The 21,854-nt window shown below is 34.6% G+C and overlaps 1 protein-coding gene across 1 annotated transcript; it reads right to left on the reverse strand.

Annotated features, from left to right (window-relative positions):
• Positions 1-4,154: 4,154 nt before the first annotated feature.
• On the reverse strand, positions 4,155-12,401 carry LOC109241801 (cleft lip and palate transmembrane protein 1 homolog). The gene is made up of 12 exons (XM_019408588.1): positions 11,967-12,401; positions 9,907-10,053; positions 9,633-9,747; positions 9,436-9,530; positions 8,973-9,076; positions 8,827-8,864; positions 8,293-8,528; positions 7,270-7,363; positions 6,979-7,169; positions 5,729-5,948; positions 5,339-5,506; positions 4,155-4,679 (listed from the first exon to the last, which is right to left on the reverse strand). Exons 1-12 carry the CDS (start codon positions 12,186-12,188, stop codon positions 4,525-4,527), a joined length of 1,785 nt encoding a protein of 594 aa, XP_019264133.1. The 5' UTR covers positions 12,189-12,401; the 3' UTR covers positions 4,155-4,524.
• Positions 12,402-21,854: the final 9,453 nt, after the last annotated feature.

The following is a 21,854-nucleotide window of genomic DNA, read 5'->3' on the forward strand; positions in this document are numbered from 1 at the left end:
AATATTAACACCTACTCGGTTTAGTGGAAAAATAATCATTTCGGAACAGATAAAAACTGCTAAAAATCAAATAAAAGGGAATGGAGGAGGTACAATTTATGCCATTTTGTAGATTTCTAGAACTATCTTGAGCAAAAAATAACTCTAATAATTAGTGCAAATTAACATACAAGTTTTGGTACAAATATTATTATTCTTATGAATAATGCAATCATGATTTCTTAATTTTCATCAAGAAAGCAAGCCGACTTACTATGAAATATGAAATACACTTTACTTTAAGGATATAACTACAGTTACCTACATAATTGTTACTATTATTAAACACTAGTTTAAGAATATGTACGTTGTGCGTGTATTTTTATCTCAATAAGAACAAATTTTTAAAAAAATTATATTGAATTTCTTATTGAATCATGAAATATATGTCAAGAAAAAAATTTAAGTCCCTAAAATTGATGGTTCTTGATTCTATTTTGCTACTCAATAAATGAAGAAACTTTGTTTGACAGGAGTTCTTAGTCATCTCAGTCAATATATTTAACATGAAGTTTATTTAAAATTTATAATTTTATTACTTAATTTTATAAGTCATGCATCCTTTTTAGTTTTAACAAGATCATATAACTTTGAAGATTTAGAATTATTATATTAATATTTTCAAAAAGTTATATAGTCTTATGTTAATTCTAAAAAGTCATAAACATGACATCATCTAACTGACATAAGACGTTAATACTATCCTCGAAGGAGTAAAAATATGAAATTCATGTAAAAATCAGAATTAGAACTATTTCTTTTTTATAATCAATTCTCAGGGATTTAGTGTGAAAATTCTTGTGTTTGTATAATCAATTTTTATATTTTAATCGGGACGTATTAAAAGTTAGTCTAATTTAATTCAAAAAGAACATTATAATTGTTTTTAATATAGTTTCATGAGAAATTGTTACCAAAATAATTTTCTTGTATATTTTTCTGATTTTTTGTAATCAATATTTTTATTTTGGCATGTTTATTAGAGTGCTCATAATTAAACGGTCAAATTAAAAAACCAAAATTGGCATTCCTAATTTTCTCGTAGCAATGTATGTGCACGTAGTATAGAACATACTACTCTATTTAAATTTGGTTTCAGCCTCATTCAACTCTCTAAAAAAATATTTAAGGAAAGTTGTGTAAGACTATAAATATTTAATTAGAATTAAAAGCTAAACTGGTAATAACATGGACCATCGTGTGAACAATCGTGGTTATATTTTTTCGATCTATATAAAATAACTTTTTAATTGATTTTAGTGTCCTCAATATTCAGATTTTCTACTTCTTCTCGTACCCTCTAAAGCCAGCCGTTCACACTTCTTTACCGGAGCATCTGGGCTTCTACTCTGTACGTGCCCGAACCATTTGAGCCTCGCTTCCCGCATCTTGTCATCAATGGGAACCACGTCTACCTTCTCCCGAATATCATCGTTCCTAATATTATCCATCCTAGTGTGCCCGCACATCCACCTCAACATCCTCATTTCTGTTACTTTCATCTTCTGGATATGTGAGTTCTTAACAGACCAACACTCAGCCCCATACATCATGGTCGGTCTAACCACTGCTCTATAATATTTATGTAATACAAAAATATTATCCAAATGTCTACCGTAATACCAAAGTTTATATTTAAACTCATACTTGATATTTGCACCAATAAATGAATGTATTTGCATAAAAAATTTTACTCTCGTCATTTCAATTTATGTGAATGTATTTTAATTAGCACATATAAAAAAATAAATTTATAATTTTAAACTAAGTATAACATTTGTGGGGCTATAACTTTCTTTAAACTTGTGGTGTTAAATATTTTTAAATTTATAAAATGATCATTATTTTAATTTGTAGCTTGTTCAAATATTTGGTTTAAGGGCAGGCAAATAATTTTTCTTAGCATATTTTAGCGGGCGTTTGGACATAAAAAATGTAAAATTCTAAAAAAAGTAAATTTTTTTCCAAGTAAAATTTGTATTTGAAAATTAGAGTTGTGTTTGGACATAAATATAATTTTGGGTTATTTTTGATTTTTTTTGAGTGATCTGACTGAAAATTTTGAAAATCAGCTTAATTCATCTTCGAGTAAAAATTGAAAATTTTATGGCCAAACACTAATTTTGAAAAAAAAAAAAAGTGAATATTTTTCCGAAAACAATGAAAAAAAATTCATGGCCAAACCATTCGTAATATCCAAGGGTCAAAGTATCCTTAAGTAGGTAATAACCACTAGTCCTAGGTGTAGAGAAAGAACAAGAAGGAAAGTGACCTTATCTGTACTTGGCTGCACAAATTACTCCAAAGTAGGACTAGGAATTGCAATAAGCAAAATGGCTGAAAGCTGCAGTCAGTCAGTCAGTCAAGTACTTTTACTTGTCTCCTTTTTGTTTTGCCTCTTTCCTCTCCCATATTTGACTATAAAACACCCTATTGTTCACAAAGAATCACTGTTACTAAAACACCAAAATCGTGCTAAGGATAGTGTTGTTTGACAAACCAATTAATGCATTCCTATTTCAATGAAAACATCGTACTTCTTTACTATTTCCTTTCAGTGAAAATATGCAGTATTTGAACTACTCGACACTGTTAAAGATTTGGTGGGGTTGAGGGATATGGCCTATAGGACAGAGACATTATCCTCTCACGTTAACTGCCATTCCCAGCTTTGCTTATTTTTGTTTTGACTATTCCTATTTTAGCTAACACACAATACCTGTACCATATAATATCACAATCTCTTTCAAAAAGTAACCAGCTGCTCTTTTCCTTTCTCTCAAGTCTCAAGTCTGAACTGAACAAATAGGAGGATGTCTTTGCCCGTAGTTGATGCTGGACAAGGTCCTTCTTTTTCTCTTGTCGAGTTCGCATTGGAAAAAGTTTTTCTGGTTTCATTTTGAAACTTGCTTTTTGGTTTGACTTCTGAAAAAAACAGCCCCTCAATATTTAGGAGTTGATCCAAGATTATCCGTTAATCTTCTATGTTTATCAAAATTGAACACTTCTTATCTTTTATGTTTGTCAAAGTTGAGCACTTTTAATCTCCCATTATATTTAATACACACAACAATAGTTATCTTATGCTGAATTAGCTCATTAAGAAACACATGAACTGCTTCAAAGAACCATTGAGGCGCATTTCTTATGATTCATTTCTGCCCAGTTGTATCGTAAGAAAAACCTTAAGCAAATTCAACCAACCATATGCTTCCCTTTACTTAATATTTTATGAAATAACGAATGAATCAATGTTTATATCTTTTTTGAACCTTCACTAGCGTCATTTTTTGTCGAGATCCTAAAGTTAGCATATTTCTTTAAAAATATGAATTGAGAGAAATAAATCCGGAAGAAATCCATTCCAATAGTGTTTTCAGTTCAAACTCTCATGTGCTTCTCACATGTCGATTCCGTCAAGGATTATTTTCGTCACCCAGTTTGCTCAAGCCTTTGCCTGCATTTGGATATAGATTTAACTGAAACTTAAAAAAAGAAAAATTTTTAACTGTATTTGAACATGCATTTTATTTGAAATTCTTTTTTTTTTAAATTTCATGAGTTAGAAAAAATTATCATCATAGAAACTTCCCTAAACCAGATTTTGGGAAGCTAAAAAAGAAATTCAATTTTTTTCAAAACTAATCATATTCCATGAACAAACAATAATTTTGAAATAAAGTCGTCAAAAACTATAACCAAATGGGAGCTATAACTAAAGGACTACAACAACATACCCAGTATTATCCTACATTATGGGGTCTAGAGAGGGTAGTGTATATCTAAAGGATTATTTTAAATTAATTCCCTAACACAAGTAATTTTGTCATGTCCTCACTTTTGAAAGACGTCGTGTGTAAATGGTTTGACCGACTTTTTCTTGCACATTCAGAACACTTGCACTTCGAATTATTTTCAAATAAATCATACTGTAAATATTCAAATGCCAGTTGCAAACTCCGCTACTAAGAGGAACGAAGGATCTCAAGTGTCCGTGGAAATGAAACTAAATTGTACGACTTTATAATCAGTTACAGTTCTTTTCCTCTGCTCTGGCTATGAAACTCCATATGGAAAAGGGTTGACATAGCCTAAATTCTGGTTAGATTATCACATATGCAAGCTTTTCCAAGACTGCTATTTGAAAATTTTCTGAATGAAGATTGTCAAAAATATCAAGTAAATTAAAGTCACTAAGCAGTTATCTTAGTTACACCCGAAACATATGATTCCAACAGCAATAAAAGAAAAACAAACTCAAAAAACCTATGACAATAGATTCTGGTACTATGACTTCAAAAAAAATTAAGAATAGGATCTTAAGGAAAGTCGGGGGAAGCTTAATGTCCTGGAAGTGCCAGAAATACCTCTCAAGCCGCTGTCTGTCATTTCAGATTCTCGATGAAGCTACTCATTTCTGAGAACATTCTAAAATCAAACTCCATAGTTCCTTGATGCTGTAGTAAAACGTAAGCGAAATTCAGCTTAGTTAGTTTTCTTTTCGTCTTCTTTCAGTGCTAAAGTTTCTGAACTACTAGAAGCTTGATCCGTATCCTCCCCAGCGAAACCAAACTCATTCACTCGTTTCTTATCCACTGGATAGACCCATCTCTGATATAGGTATATTAAAAATATAAGATCTGCGTGGCAAAGACAGATGAAACATTAGTAACCCAATTGGATGAAAGCTAATGCATATAATAGAACCACACAAACGCATAGAACGCTTGCAATAATAGACTTCTAAAACAAGATGACCACAAAAATTAGTGGCTCAACTATATCAATTAGGCTGGAGACAAATGTAAAAGGAACAGTAGCATCCAGGCAATGTCTGCTCACTGCTCCTTTGGTTTTCACAAAAAACAGTATTACAAAATGGTCAACTGAATCCAACATATAAGCTGCTACAATCAAATAACCAAGGTCATCGTTTATAATGGTTAAAGATTTGCTCGAGCTTCTGTTAAGATGTTTATAGCAACCAGTATTGAAGTCTCAACAATGAGAACACAGACTTAGCATCTTAAAAGATGTTCTTATCTAGCTGGTCACTTGATTAACCAAGAAAGTCCCAAGACCTTGGCGTTGGTGTCGTAATAGAGAGGTCAAAGACGGTCAATGAAACTCTCTAAAGAGTCTGTATTATGTTCTATGGCTTTGAGCTTATGAAACAACATTAGAATTCAAAGTAACAGGCAAAACTGGCTTGGATTCCAACGGTCAGAGAAGAACGGCCGCTACTTAACCAAATAAAAACAACCAATCAACTACAAAGAATCTTATTTCAAAAACTTACCATCACGGAACACAGACAGGCGATGTAGCAATGGCATTTTTATTACAAATGCAAACAAATCATCAATAATGGTATTGAGAAATTTGTAAGTCATCTGCCTCCAAGGTAAATGAGCAACAGACTTCAGCTTATAATTGATGAACAACTGGGGACACATCATAACAAAACCTGCAACAATAAGAGTAGAAAATAATAAATTACCAAGAAGCAAAGCGATAGGAGTATATGCTATCAGAAGTCCTCGCTTTAAATGTTTTTAAGAGTACAGGCTTCTAGAAAGATGATCTGAAAATGTTTATCACATTGGGGAACTGATACAAGGCTTTGAACTACATTACTGAGATCTTAAATACAAAAAGATAAAAGATGAAAAGACCAATAGAAACTTACCGAACATATAGACGCAGCTTGTCATGGATGAGAGGATCCACGAGTACCAACTCTTGTGACGTTCATACATTAGAGAGTATATGGAAAAGCACACGACAAGGAAGAACAACACATAGGACAAATACTTCATGGCAAGATCATCATATTCTTTCGTCTTATTTCCAGCATACGATTCCCGATCTCGGAACCTCAACATAGGTATTCTACCAGATCTGTCAATCTAGAAATCAAGGACAATTAACAATAGAACTGTTGGCGGTTTGAATTTATGCTTAATCAATCACAGTATGTAAAAAGGCATCAACAATGAAGAAGAGATTAAGAAGTTTGAATTCTCAATTTCTAATCTCTACATAGTTCTAGTAGGATAGCGATGCACGCACATTTGATTTGTCTTAAATACCTTATTAGCACACTGACAAAACATTGATAGGAGGGGCTTTACTGTCTTTTTACCACAATCTAAACATGGTTGTCCTTTTCCTTTCTCTTTTCTGCGTCTCCCTCGTCAATGGTGACTACCCAAAATAACAAACATAAAATTGGGAAATAAATTAAAGACAAACAATAGTTTCTCTTTTCAGAACCATTTGGCTGACGAGAATGTCCTTTTATTGTTCTTTCCTGCTCTTTTAGAACCACTAGTTTTAACTCCGACCTCCATGGAAGTGTTGTTGGAGGAATTGTTATTGGGCTTTGAGGTATTCAAATCAGATTTGAAATTAACATTTTTGATGTTTTGAAGAAGCAGAGGAAGAGCAAAGCTTGTGGAGTGGAACTGATATGAGATTGGAATTGGAGATGTCTGATAATGGGTCTCTTTCTTGTTCAAGGATTTAGAGTTGTCTGGGTTATTTCTTTCAGTAGCCACATCAATCTTCTCTCTTTTCCGCTTTCACCATGAACGACAGCGAGAAGTAAAAAGAACAAGAGGGGAGAAGATATCTGGGTTTAAGATTTTATATAAAGACAAAAAAGCCCCTATGATTATGCTTGATTACTAGTCAATGAACCTAGTAAATAAGAAAACATTTCGGAGGACTGAGATGCTCAATAAGATTACCAAAAAAGGGCAGGAAATATCAATAAAATTTTGCCTTGAACTTCCAATCACTCTAACTGTCTAAAGCAAATAGAGGAAAGAACTAACGACCAAGCACCAACATGAAATTAGAAGACTTTATTAAAATGACGCCAAATGACAATTAAAGAACTGAACGAAAATTCATCTATATTATTAGTGATCATACCTCAATGTGCATCGCCTTCCCTATTTTCCAGAACTCTATACAACAACCAATACCAGAACTTGCAAGTATCATCCATGAAGTATCATTATCAAGCAAGTACAGGAAGACAATGAGCTGGCAAATAAAGTTCACGATGACTGATTTTGCAGACAACCCTTCCATGGATTTGTTTTTATTCCAAAATTGAATATCTGCAAGGAAAGAAAACATATTTATTCTGAATCCGATCTACTGCACGCTTCCTGTCATTTCCTAGGAAGGCCCAAATGCTCAAAGCAAAATTATATTTACCATTCTTGAACGCCAAGAAGTCAAATACTGAATGCAGTAGTGAGACCATCATGGTCACTCCCAAAAGGTATGGATTTCCTTCCAAAAAAACTCTCTGGAAAAAGTGCAATAAATCACGTGACAAACACATATATAATAGTTGAACTGTGTGACAATAATGTATGTTGATAAAATTTCACATCATGACCACAATGATCTAAAGCAGGACTCTATATGTTAGTTTTAACTTTTGGAGTTGGAAATTTTATAGATATTTACTGGAGGCAGACATGCAAATTGGTACTAATAAAAGAAAGAAGTATAACAAAGTAAATTCAGATAGAAAAGAAGTATGCATATTCTAGGTAATAAACAGAATATACACAGATAATGTAATACACAGATAATGTACTTTTCCTGGTTTTCCAATTTTTGCAACGTCTAGTATATTCTTGAGCATTGTGGTGTCTGTATAATATTTACATCTATCTACACACTTTTCAGGCTTAACTACAAATAACTTGCATCTGGATATTTCATGTGCAAAAATGCTTTTCCAATGCATACATAGTACCCCAGAAAAAGTGCAATAAATCACGTGACAAACACATATATAATAGTTGAACTGTGTGACAATAATGTTTGTTGATAAAATTTCACATCATGACCACAATGATCTAAAGCAGGACTCTATATGTTAGTTTTAACTTTTGGAGTTGGAAATTTTATAGATATTTACTGGAGGCAGACATGCAAATTGGTACTAATAAAAGAAAGAAGTATAACAAAGTAAATTCAGATAGAAAAGAAGTATGCATATTCTAGGTAATAAACAGAATATACACAGATAATGTACTTTTCCTGGTTTTCCAATTTTTGCAACGTCTAGTATATTCTTGAGCATTGTGGTGTCTGTATAATATTTACATCTATCTACACACTTTTCAGGCTTAACTACAAATAACTTGCATCTGGATATTTCATGTGCAAAAATGCTTTTCCAATGCATACATAGTACCCCAGAAAAAAAGAAGTAAACTATACCTTTAGTTCATCAGACTCCCCCTCGAGCATGCTACCATAACTACGATGAACCTGGAAGGATTGGTCAATCTGCAGGAATAGCTGCCATTTCGTCATGCTCATGGGGCTCACCTCTAAATGCAGAGGCACCTCAGTTACTGATTCATTGAGAGCTATTAATTTATCCCTAAGTAACCAAAACTCGTTGAAGAAAACGGTCGGATAGTAGTTTCCTGTTGTGGGTTCGATATTCATATCTAACAAGTCAGGTAAAGGAATTCAACTGTGGGAAAATATCTTTTGCTAACAAGAAGAACAGATGAAAGATGCCAACTCACACAGAATTAAATAAAAGAGCAAAGAAGATAGGATTTAGCATGAAGGTAATCATAAACTTGCGTGAAACAAGTTTACCAATTTCTTCCACAAGTTTAATCGAGCTGCTTCTTGCGTACTGCAGAAGTATCTAATATTGCAGCTTATTTAGCACAGTACAGTGTGTTAAAGGAACCCACAAGAAGAATAAATACACATAGGCCATAAAACCAAGGATACAAGGAGCAACAATAGGTGGAATCGCATTTCCAGTGTATCTGCAAAAAGGAAAAGAGCAAAGAGTGGAAAAAGAACTGAATGTTAGAATGTATACATTAGAAGGAAATACAGTTAAACAGATCAGAAAGAGAGGCAAGTATGCATACCTAGTAAAATCATCAACCAAGTTGATTGTAACATTAGGTTTCCAATATGAAATCCACTCAACAGGAGCATCCTCCTTAAGATCATCCTGTGCTTCTTGAACTGCCTGAGAAAACTGCTCATCATACCTCATGATCATATGGAATTAAAACCTTATATGGTGACGAAAGGAACGATAACTCATATAGGAGCAAACAAAATTTATTACACTAAAATGTGAAATAGTCAAAACAGTCATTCTGCTGGCTCGGGAGTTGATGTCATAATGTGAAATAGTCAGAAAGATTATTCTGTTGGTTGGGATCCGAAGTTAAGAATCTAGAGGGTATATTTGAGGAAAACTGAGGTAGGGAAAAAATTACTCAGACATTAAATGGAGAAACGAAAGATTTGATGCTTAAGCCATAAAACAAGCCCACAGATATGCATACGCACACACTCCAAATATAAAAAACACAGGTGTACCTCAGGAATGGTAAGACCCTCATTTGAGTCCTCAGAATTTTTTAAAAGGCTCTTCTTCTTGTCTGCTTTAGATTTGGGTAAATATTTCACAACAGCTGAGTTCACAGAAACAGTACATTAGAATTAGGTACTTAAGGAATTCCACCTTCTACCACCATAGGTAAGGACAAAAACTTAACAAGATAACATGATCTTACAATATGTCTGTCCAAAAGCAGCCAATGGCTGATACTCGGGATCATTTGGATCGGGTGAATACCCAGAACGTGCAAAGAAAACATGAGCATATAGACTCCCATTATGCTTCACTGCCTGAGAGGAAAAATCATAGGCAACCAAGTAAAGATGAGTACTGTGCCACAATAAAAGTGCAAAACAGGGACGCACATGCATTCAAAAGCGAAAGACAGTATCCTGAATCAATTTTTTCTTCTAATTGAATAAGACACTTCAAAAGGCAGTTAATGGTACCTCTGATGGATTATACTTCAAAGAAATAGACCTGGTACTTTCTGGTCCCCAAACTGCATATGGTATATTTGTCTCATGCCAAATAAGTGCACTTTCACTGCCAAAGTCACTGAATTTTTCTTGTTCGGAAAGATAGAACCACATGTCCTATAAAAAAGCCATGCCAGAAAGTTTCAAGTAGAGCATAATTGTAGTTAAATAAGATATGACGTATTCACAAAGCACTTATAGGAAATACCTGGCATTATCGTGTAATGGAAAAAAGAACTAAAGCCCCCCACCCCAAAAAAAAAACCTCCTATTCCTCAATCCAGTGCAGTCTACTGCATTAAAATTTTCTCAATTGCTTTATTTTCATTGCACAATGACAGACTTTTCAGCTTTTTATAAAGTTTATGTTATTTTATTAGCAAATGGATAAAACGGAATAGCATTATGTAGGTATAATAAGTTTGCTATTATCTCTGAATGACACTATTTGAACTTCTTTTATGCGGTAAACGTCAAGCGCCCTAAAGCCACTCCCTTCCTAGGGGCCAACATTGGTTTTCCCACTTTGCTCCCCTTTCGTGACTCGAACTCCCAGCCTCTTGGTTGTAAACGGAGTGTTCTTACCACTTGAGCAAATCATTTTGCCAATGATGCTAGTTCAATGTTTAAAGAAACGGTAGTCGATAACAGCTTGCTATAGGATCTCCAGTGATAAAATACAACCACAAGACAAGAATCTATTTCTATTTCCTCTTTTCTATCGTTCTCTACTTATGCCTTTTCTTTAGGCATGGGCGAAGAGGGGGATTATTGAGGTAGCAAACTCATAAGAATTTCATGGGACAAGTTCATATCAATCGCAATTGCAAACAAAACAAGTACTTGTCCTCGATCTTTTTTATATAATCGAAAAATCCCCAAGGACAGTTGATGCACGGTACAAAACTCAGTAAATAATGGGCTTGCCCTCTACCTTCTCCACTTAAATACCAGGCTTTTGCAAGTGGCGTGGTTCAAACACTACTTGTCCTTGGATCTTACAGAATTATATCCATCAATTAAAATATCTTTTGCCGTGAATCATTTTTCACACTGGGCAAAAAACACAGCTTAGCAGCAACTCCGTTATTTCGCACATCACTTCCAAGTTTGCACATCACTCTATTCCCTAACTCCGTTTCCCAGGAAATAGTGTTACCATTGAAACAACAAAAGTTGTCTACTCTATTGCATCAAACTTCAGCTAAATATCCATATGCAAAATTAGGAAAATAAATGGTTAAAGATTGAAAAATACAAAGAATATTTGAAGTTGAAGTCGGAAAAAGGGTATTTGGAAGTTGGGTATTAAACATGAATTTCAGTTGGGGGAAAAAAAGTAAGTTTTATAAGTGCAAATCATATTTCACTTGAAGTACTCCTCAAACCAGTTTTACAAACTTCAAAATCTATAGTTCGAGTTGATATTGAAATTGACAAATTGTAAAACAAACACTGGTTTGATTTCTTCTTTTTTTTAAAATTCCAAATGTTATCTATGGACAAACAGCAAGGTCTGTGTGGAGTACACTGGGTATCCTGTTGATGTTGTTGGTGGTGGACAAACCCATCTACGGGAATACACTGGGTATGTTGTTGGTGGTGTTGGACAAACGGCAAGTTACATGCAGAAAGGAGAAAGAAACTATCTTTCTACGTTTAGCTGTTGCTCAAAACTTAAGAATCAATCAGTTTCAAATTCAATGGTGCGTGCTCCAATTATTCCATTCCAAATCCATCAAGCAACTTCTTTTTATACGCATACAACAAATTTGTTCACAGTGAGACAGCAGCGGAGCTAGCTTGTGGCAAGGGGTTCAATTAACTGCGGACACTCCGAACCGACTACTTCTAATTTCTAAATCCGCCTCTACTGTAAACTGTTAAACACCCATATTTACACGACCAGGTCACCTACTAGGTAATTATCAGTAAATAACCTAGTATCACAGTTAAAATTATACAATCAGATGAATACTAGTAAGTAGAAATAGTATAAAAGAGAGAGAGAGAGGAGGAGGAGGACGGACCAAAGGTTCGCCTTTGTGGAAGAGATTGGAGATCTGGAAATTAGGAACAGACGGATCGGAGGAGATTGGCTTTTTCGGCGAGAAAAACTTGGAAGCGAAGTACCAGAAAACCGCTACTCTTATTATCCCCGTCAGCATCTGTCCAACTCCTCCCTGCTGCCGCTGCTGCTGCGCAGGGGCCGGCTGTTCTCCTCCGCCACCTTCAATAACCGGCGGCGCCATTGCTTTGTCTTTACGCTACAATAATCTCTTGCCGACGGCGAAAAATATCGCGAGAAGTAGAGACTGAAAAAAGAGTGAGCGCGTGGTTTAAATATAAATATCAGGGCGATTGGAACAAGAAGATATTTGTTTAGCCGAAAGGAAAAGGGGTTTCTGAGGGAGAAGAGGAGTGTCTATGTTGGGACTTACGAGCGGCCACGACTGTTAGCAAATAGGACAGTGACACTTCGCAGTCTTTTACTTACTAGATGGAGTCTTTTACTAGTTGGAGTATTACACATAGGTCCAATCCATACACATATTACCATCCTAACTTTGCAAATCTATAGCCTAAAAAGATAATAAGCCTAGATCCGAAAATTCCAATATTTTTTCGCACAACTAATTGTTGCGGCCAATACTACTGCCTCGATGATATTCAACATTCATATATTTGAGGAGAACTAGTGAGGAATTGGTAGCATTTTTTCTTTGTGATTTTGGTGGGTTTCAATTAAATAGTTACTAAATAGATATGTATTTGAATTTAAATGAAGAAGAATTCAATTGAACAATTAGTAAGACATATATTTAAATATAAATAGATAAATAAAATAATTTTGCAGCTTTTTTGCTTTGTCAATGATAATATAGGCAGTTATTCCTTCTCACATACACATCATCACCAGATTATAGTTCTTTGCTTTTTTTCTTTAATGTCACCATTAGTAGAATTTAACCTAAAATAGAAATAAGTTAAAAATGAGTAAAGGAGGTTGTACAGCACGAGAAAAAGGTTAAAAAAAAAATATTTTCACTTTTATACATTCGTATACACTGGTATATACAATTAAAATTATACACGTAAATACATTTACACAATATATACACACACACACGCATGTATTTATAATGTTTAGATAATGTTCTATGTTATAAAACAATAAAAGAACAAGAGCAATATTGCAGAGAAAAGTATAGAGAGAGAATTCTTATTGAATTTTGGGATAATTTACGATGGAATAGGACCCGTCTATTTATAGGGAGAGGGTGACTTAGCCACCAAGTAATAAACCCTAGAATCTCTCTAAATATAGACATTCACCATAAATAAAATTTTATTTATAACACTCCCCCTTGAATGTCTATTCAACAGATAATGTGCCTCGTTAAAAGCTTAACTAAAATAAAACCCAGTGGAAAATAATTCTAGAGAAGGAAAAAGAGTACACATATCTAACAATACGCCTTTTGGTTGCCTCGTTAAAAACCTTGCAAGGAAAACCCGGTGGGACAAAACCTTGTAAGGAAAAAAGAGTACAACGCGTATTAACTCCCCCTGATGAGAGCATCAATTCACATCCTTAAGCATTTGCATTCCAATCTTGTGCACCATCTTCAAAAGATCTTTGGTAGATATTTGATAAACAAATCAGCCATATTAACTTGAATGAATATATTGCACCTTGAAATCATCATTCTTGATAGAGATGGATTATCTTCATATGATCTTGTTGTAACCGTCAGTTCAATATCTTCACATAGAGGTGAAACTCTTGGTATCATATTATCATGCCTATAGTTATAGCAAGATACATTTGTGCACAAGTTGCATTGAGGATGTAGTACTTCATGACCATGAATTCTATATGCTTTAAGCAATTTAAATTCTTCGGGGATTGTTAAGTCATATAAGCCATACAATAGACTTTAGATGCATATCAAGTTTTCATGTCATGCTAGACATATCAGATATCGAAAACTGATTGCACATACCATTGACTTTATACTTTCAAGTGTTTGAACTACATGTCCAAAACTACATGTCTTTCATATGAAACCAATTCTATTTGAATTGTTTCTCCAAACTTAAGATCCTCGTATATATTTAGCGCTGTCATAGATGTCGTCGACGAACATTTTATATCGGTTCCAACCTCCTTATTTTTCATAAAGATATGACATAGAGATCTCTCCATTCATATATTCAGGTACCTGAATCTTTCATGAGATTTTATGAAGTGTTATGTCATGTGATCTTCTAGATCACTTGCCTCCTTTATTATGATCATTTTGGTCATTTGCTCATCTTCTTTATCAAGAAGTTTATTTGAAACCGATTTGTCTATATGCTTTAAGCGTACCATAGACTTTGTCCTTCTAGGACTTAATAGGAGCATTTGCAACGAGAATATAGTTACTTTCTTTGGGTCAGCAAATGCGTCTTGCATGCTTTGCAATATATTGCAGATAAATTATCCTTTTATGAACTTCAAGTTCATATTATTTTATTCGAGGATCTAGATGTATAAATGATAATTCATTCCACGTAACCTTTTCTCAACTGTTTATCATGTCTCCCCCTCATGTTAGAAAAACTAACTTGTTTTCTCAACTTTGAGAACCCATCTTTGTGCGTTATGGTGTTAATCAAAATATACACCGCACATCAATAATAATAAGATGGAATTATTTGGTTCCTGACCATGAACCACTTGTAAGGGGAGAATGTAATATACTTTCGTATATGACCTATATCAAACCGATATAGATAACTTTGTTCTCATAAGCAATTGTTTAGCTATTAAGTAGAGGCACTTAATAAATCATTTTGCTAAACCAACTGTGATGTAAACCAACTTATCAAGATGAACTTCTTGAATAGAAAATCTGGAAATTATACTCGAAATTAAATTATTGAGCAAGTTACCTCGCAAAATACCATGTTGCGGGTTATTAATAATCGCACATGTAACCATCTCATAGATGCATCTTATGTGGTATACATGGCAGGTGAATGAGCTCATATTCACCTTTCATATTTCCAGCATTCATGGGATTCAATCCCAATTTTAATTGGTATATTAATTAATGAGAACATGCAATTTAATAGAATTCGTAAAGAACTTTCTAGTTTTTTAATATTTACCCATGTGAATTCTCTTTTATTTTTTTGCACATCATACTTAAATTGATATGGCTAAACCAATTATGCCAACTGAATAAATTATCAATATTGATAAACTTCAGATTTACGCCATGACGTGTGCAATTATCAATAAACTCCAAGTTTATTATGATATGGGTTTTTATATCAATAAATACCCACTTCATTGTGGTATTCTTTTGTTTATGTAGTACAAATTGAAGAATAAAGCTGTCACGACCCAAACTGATGGGCCGCGACAGGCACCCGGTACCTTACTCAACCGAGTACCAACATAACGTATCTTTCTTATTACATCATTATATACACGTGACATACGGGCCTAGTAGGCCAACATAATCATTTATAAACTCAAACATAGGCCGACAAGGCCGTACAATCTTTCACGTATACGACATATGTCTACAAGCCTCTAAGAATACATAAATGTCATAAAGATCGGGATAGAGTCCCGCCATACCAAAAAATACACGTCTAAATCATACTAACCAAACAAGCAACTCCGAAGCAAATGGAGCGCACCAACACCTGCGCTGAGCTGATAGCCTAATAGGAGGACTGTCAACCTATCAATCGGGACCTGCGGGCATGAAACGCAGCGTCCCCAGGCAAAAGGGACGTCAGTACGAATAAAGTACTGCGTATGTAAGGCAGGAAAGCATAAATAAGAACAGTAATGTAAAGAGAGATAGAGGAGCTACAACCTGTAACATCTGAGTGCCACTGGGGACTACTGACATGAAATGCATAACACATATATATACATAAACTTTTAAAAACATTCGCCTCTGTGGGCATCATCATCATCATATCGTACCCGGCCTCAAAGAGGACTCGGTAAAAACGTACCCGGCCATCATAAGGCTCGGTAGAATCATACCCGGCCACGTGGAGCTCGGTAAACCCAACTGATCAGTGGTTGCACAATAGGTGCCATACCCGGCCGACTATAGCGCGGCTCGGTAGAGTAAAATAGATACATATATATAATGCATGCTCGACTCATGGAATCACGTTTTAAACCTTTCGGAGTGACGTAAGAACATTATGGACATACATACCTGTTTGGCTCAAAAGTTAACGATATACTTTGTAAGCGATAAAACAATCAAAAAAATAGGGAAGGGGTAAATCGTAATCAAATATAATAAACCTAGAGATGCAAAGATGATAATATTGTTGTAGATCTAGTGTTGCTAGATGATAATGTATGTTCATAAGATATTTTCGTCAGAAGTAGAGATATAGAGAGAGAAAGACAGAAAAGGAGAGAGTTGTATTAGATCAGCTGATGGCCTTTGCAATGTGGAGGTCCCCTTTATATAATAGGAGACCTTCCTCGAAAGAATCAAAAAGTTACAGAGATAGGTAACGTCTCCCTAGTGTAGACGCTGAGTTCTAAACGACGTCGCTTTGGTCCTCATGGCTGAGTCGTACCCGCTACGTTTAGTCGGCGTACACTCATTGGGCGTACCTACTGGCGTAGAGATACTGAGGGTCCAATTTGACCCTATACAATACCCTCAATATGAGCTTCACTAGGACTTACGGATCATACATACTTTAGAATAACTTTGTACGGAAAGAACAACATGGATAACCTTAGTTGCTAGGAGTAGATTCATTATGAAATAGCGTATTCATTTCACATTCGATCATTGCCAAAAGAAAAAAGGGATAGCCTTAACATACCTGGAGTAGGGAAAAATTCATATAATATTCTTAGCGAGGATAGCGCCGTACTTTTTTAGAACCGCAAAATTTGGACGGAATTAAGCTTCTGCTCTTGGCGTTACAGTGTATGAACCAAGCAAGAAAATGTTTTTGCTATTGTTCGTTTTCTCGTTTTTGGTTCAATACATAATACAAATGTAAATTGTTGTTGCTTTTGAAATTTCAATTGAGATTTTTTTTTGGCTAAGAGTGTTGACGAGAATGACTTCTGCCCAACGTTTTTTGTCTTGAAAACCAAATCAATCAAATGAAGCTAAAGATCCTAAATGGAACTAAAGGCAAAATTGGAAATTATTGTTTGAAATGGAAAGCTTCTGCTTTCAACGTCCTTGGCTTTAAATGCTAAGGACAGATTATGGAATTTGAAGCCTTTTCAAGGAACTTCTTCAAAATGCCATGGATAAGTCTTATTCAAGAATTAAGTCATGATCTTGGCTATTACATTAGCCATCTGGCAAATGTGATTACATTAGTCATTCCAATTTTTGTGGCTTCTTGCCACGTGGGGTGAGGTGGAATATTAAATTTTATCCACTTATTAGTTAACCGGGTAATGTTTCGTTATCCGGTAATTAATCTATTACCCGCATAATTTAATAATTATCTCAACTTAATTAAACACTACTTTCTTTTAACATACCTTGTATACCTTACTATCATGGCCATATAGTATCTTGTATGGCACTAGTCCATAAATGTCGGGTATTTTAGCTCTGGCCGTATTTTATCCCAAAATGCCAAACTTCGACAAAATTCGTTTTCTTAGACTTGCTCCCGCTTTCACCTTCATGAATTTACTAATCACTTGTGAAATAGCATAATCCTTTTAATCCTCAAATAATCTTTTCCTTGGACTGATGTCAATTACCTTACGACAAATTTAACGTAAAATACTGCATGGTGCAACACTGTCGTAACTTATTACTGCGAAGCGTAATATAACAATAATGTAATACTGCGGGACGTAATATTGACGTAATATTGCGGGGCGTAACAAAAGCGGGTAGCTTTTCACATATATATTACCCCGCTACAAGTTGTAGTAATAGAAGATATTAAATCTTTCCTTTATTTATAGTCTCAATATACTCAACCGCTTTCGCGTATACTTTGGAAACTGAATAAGTTTCTTTGAGACTTACTACAACACAATACCTTATTGGTAATTAATTGTGTTTCTCCAAAATAGTATTGGCTCTTGCAGAGTTCTCAATTAATTTTGTAGTACCACATATTCATCAACACCCATATGGTGAATATTTCTTTTAAAAAGAAAGTTATACCATTATGGTTATGGTCAAAATTATATGCAAGATCTGTTTCTTGCATTACCGTTGTCTTTTAATAATCACAATGCCAAAATATTTTGGCGTACAATAGGTACGTGACCAATGACCATTCATGCCATAATAATGATATTATTTTCTTATATCATCTCAAACCTCCTTCTAGAGGTGAGTGTGGTATATATCACTAGCACGCTCATATTCTTCAAAAAATGAATATGTATTCTTAAATCAGATATTGTCATATTCACATCATGAATACACCATAATCATCTATATGTGCTTTATAAAATCTCATGTCAAATCGATGACAAATATTTTCACAAGTGGGGGATTATTTTGAGAATCCTTATTATTCTCATTATCACAATGATGGCGATTATAATTTCGTCTATTGCCACGTCCATGTCCATTGATACATTCATAGTGATAATTTTGTCTTCTTTCAGACTTATCACATACTGCTATCACATTCTCTTAAGGGAATGAGAATGGAGCAAATTCAATGGGACGGGTTTCCACTTTTTGTGCCCATAATCATACATGAATTTGATCATGGCAAGATATAGAAACTTTTACCACTTCAGATGGTTATAATTTCTTACAAACTCCATTAGAGTTATAATCAAACTTTGTTGTCTTTGCTTGTATATAAAATTAAATTATAGAATTTCAAGAATTTAAAAGAGAAAAATAAAGTAAAATACTTACCTGAAATCCAGAATTTAATCATAAAGGAAGTTCATGAAATAATTGACAACCATTATGCTCAATCCCAAAACTTCTACTCAATTGGTTAGAGTCTCGTGCTAATAACGTGTTATAAAACAATAAAAGAACAAGAGCAATATTTCAGAGAAAAGTAGAGAGAGAGAATTCTTATTGAATTTTGGGATGATTTACGATGGAATAGGACCCGTCTATTTATAGGGAGAGGGTGACTTAGCCACCAAGTAATAAACCCTAGAATCTCTCTAAATATAGACATTCACCATAAATAAATTTCTATTTATAACATTCTACATTTTATTAGTGTGTATAATTAACGATTATACACGTTTACAAAGAAAATACCTTTTAGCCACTACTACACCTTACACTTGTATGATGATGATGATGATGAGGAGGAGGAGGAGGAGGAGGAGGCAAAATCCACCAAATACATGTAAACAAAATATATCAACCTAGTATAATAGTGTATAGAGAGTATTTATACACTATTATATAATATTACATATACAAATGAATCTTATCGATGAAGCTTCACAAGTACTTCTTCTTCGTCCTTAAGACTCTTCTGAAATTTAACTCCAATCTAGCTCAAATCTGCCCCAAATCACTTCAAATTTAGTTTGAAGTCCTCTTGATATTTCAAATTGATTGGAACAAACACCCAATGATGTTTCAAAGCAAACCCAACAACCCATATTTCGAAATTAATCTCAAATCTTAGATACGAGCTTTCAAACTCAAAACCTCGTATATGGTCTAAACTTAAAGTTTTAGCTCTTCAATGAAGTTTTTTTAATCAGTCAAATTTCAAATCTGAGAAACTTGAGCTTCAAGAATGGAGATTTTCTGATTATATACACTGAAATGAAAGAGAATACCTGTAGTAGCAAGTTTGCGGCAAATTGTCAAATTCGTCACCCAAGGCTTCAAATATTTGTCAAAGATGCAGCTTCGCACTTGGAGTTAAAGTGCACAGAAGAGATATAAAGAGGCTTAGTGGGCTATGAACTATGAAGGAATTTGATATTTAATATTGATAATAGCATTTTACCTGGTTTTAAATATATAACTTTCTTCGTAAAAGCATAAAAATTATCATGTTTCTTTCATATTTTTAACTTGATTGCACAGGAAATGTTCCAAGAAAAATTGGTGCAAAAGCAATACGACTTCAAGAAAAAGAAAGCAAGTTACCAAAAAAAATGAACTTGTATAAACTTCATCTACCGCAACAAAGTGGCCACTATCAGATCCAAGAATAAAAGAACCTTTCGTAATCAAAACATGTAGCTATAACCAAGCCAACTGTTATGGTTTGGTTATAAAAGCATACTTCGACAAATGAAGAAAGCAGTTGCGGCAAATTTTTCAATCAAAAGAAGTAGGTGCAGGGATCGCCTGGTTTTCTGTCATGACCCGAAATTCCAACCGCGGGGCCGTGATAGCGCCTAACACTGAATGTCAGGCAAGAAAACACAACAAAACATACAAGTAAGAAAAAATAGTAAATGATTGATACTGGTCAATAACATGACATAAACCACCCGAAGATATTGTGTCACAAGTACATGAGCATCTAGATCCAGCTAAATACAAGGTATCAAAAGAAATATAACATTGTCCGTAATAAGATAGAAACAATACAATAGAGATAGGAAAGTGACTTTAGGGTATGCGAACAGGGTGGAGCTCTACCTCGAATCACTGACTGGTATTTGCTAAGTGCCTCTCGGAACTCCGTTGGTGCCAACATCAAAATCTATACAAGAAGTGCATAAGTGTAGTATGAGTACAACCGACCAAATGTACTTAGTAATCGTCGAGCCTAAGCCCCCACAAGGCTAAGACAAGACACCTACTAAAACCTGTGCAGATCTATATATATAGAGAGTAACAGAAATAATAAGTAAGGCATTTAAAGGTAATAATGGGGTGGGGCATATAAAGAGGGAGCAACAATCAGAACAATAAGTACAGATCACCAAGCAAGTCTCCTTCCAAAATGAGCAACGAAGTAGCTTAGCTAAATTCACAATCCGAGAGTAAGTAAAATAATGAAATCATCAAATTGCACGGCATCACCCTTCGTGCTTTTACTTCATCTTCACCATATAATATAAAATATAATGGCACTACATCACCCTTTGTATTTGTACTCTCATCCTCACCATCTAATATAAATGCAATGGTACAACATCACACTTTGTGCTTTTACTCTCATCATCACGTGATAATGATAATAAAGTGATAGAATATAAGGGTCCACCAAACTCTATAGAGAACCAGGTTCTCTATCAGTTCTACTAGAACACACGCACACGACAGTAAGTAAATGACAAGAGAAATTTTACATGGAAAATTCCCAGCTCAATGGGATTAAAAATCACGACCTACCCTTGTAGGATTTCAACATCACTACTGAGCAACTTTTAGATTACAACATATGCAACCTAGGAATTAACCTCTTAATCCCTCACTAACTTGTAATACTCTATTACAAGCCACTTTGTAATAACTCTATTACAAAGATTTTACAACTTGACTAACTCTAGCCAAGACTCAAACACATGGGTTTAAGGTTTATAAAGGAGTTCCTACAGAATGCTTCTAAACAAGCTAAGTAGGAAATACAATTGAAGAACTATTACAAAGTTACAACTCAACTAAGGACATATAATGACTTGATGTGGGAACTGGTCCGTAGTTATTTTGTTCTTTGTTCGTGAAGCACTTGAAACTTTCTTGCTGGATAGTCACGTGAGTGAGCTTGAGTGAAATCTCTAAGTGTTCAAGTGAATGTGTTTTACCTCCATTGATGTTAATAATACATGTGTGACCTTACATACAATGATGTAAGCAAGGTAGGTAAAAAGCCTTCCACAGAAAGTTGATTGTTGCACTGTCGTACAGTCACCTCGGGAACTAGCAGGGACTAGTTCCCTCAGCTGTTCCTTCTACTCTGAAGAGTTGATCCATATCCCAAGATGG

Source organism: Nicotiana attenuata, unplaced genomic scaffold (assembly GCF_001879085.1).
Source record: "Nicotiana attenuata strain UT unplaced genomic scaffold, NIATTr2, whole genome shotgun sequence".
NCBI classification, from domain to species: Eukaryota; Viridiplantae; Streptophyta; class Magnoliopsida; order Solanales; family Solanaceae; genus Nicotiana; species Nicotiana attenuata.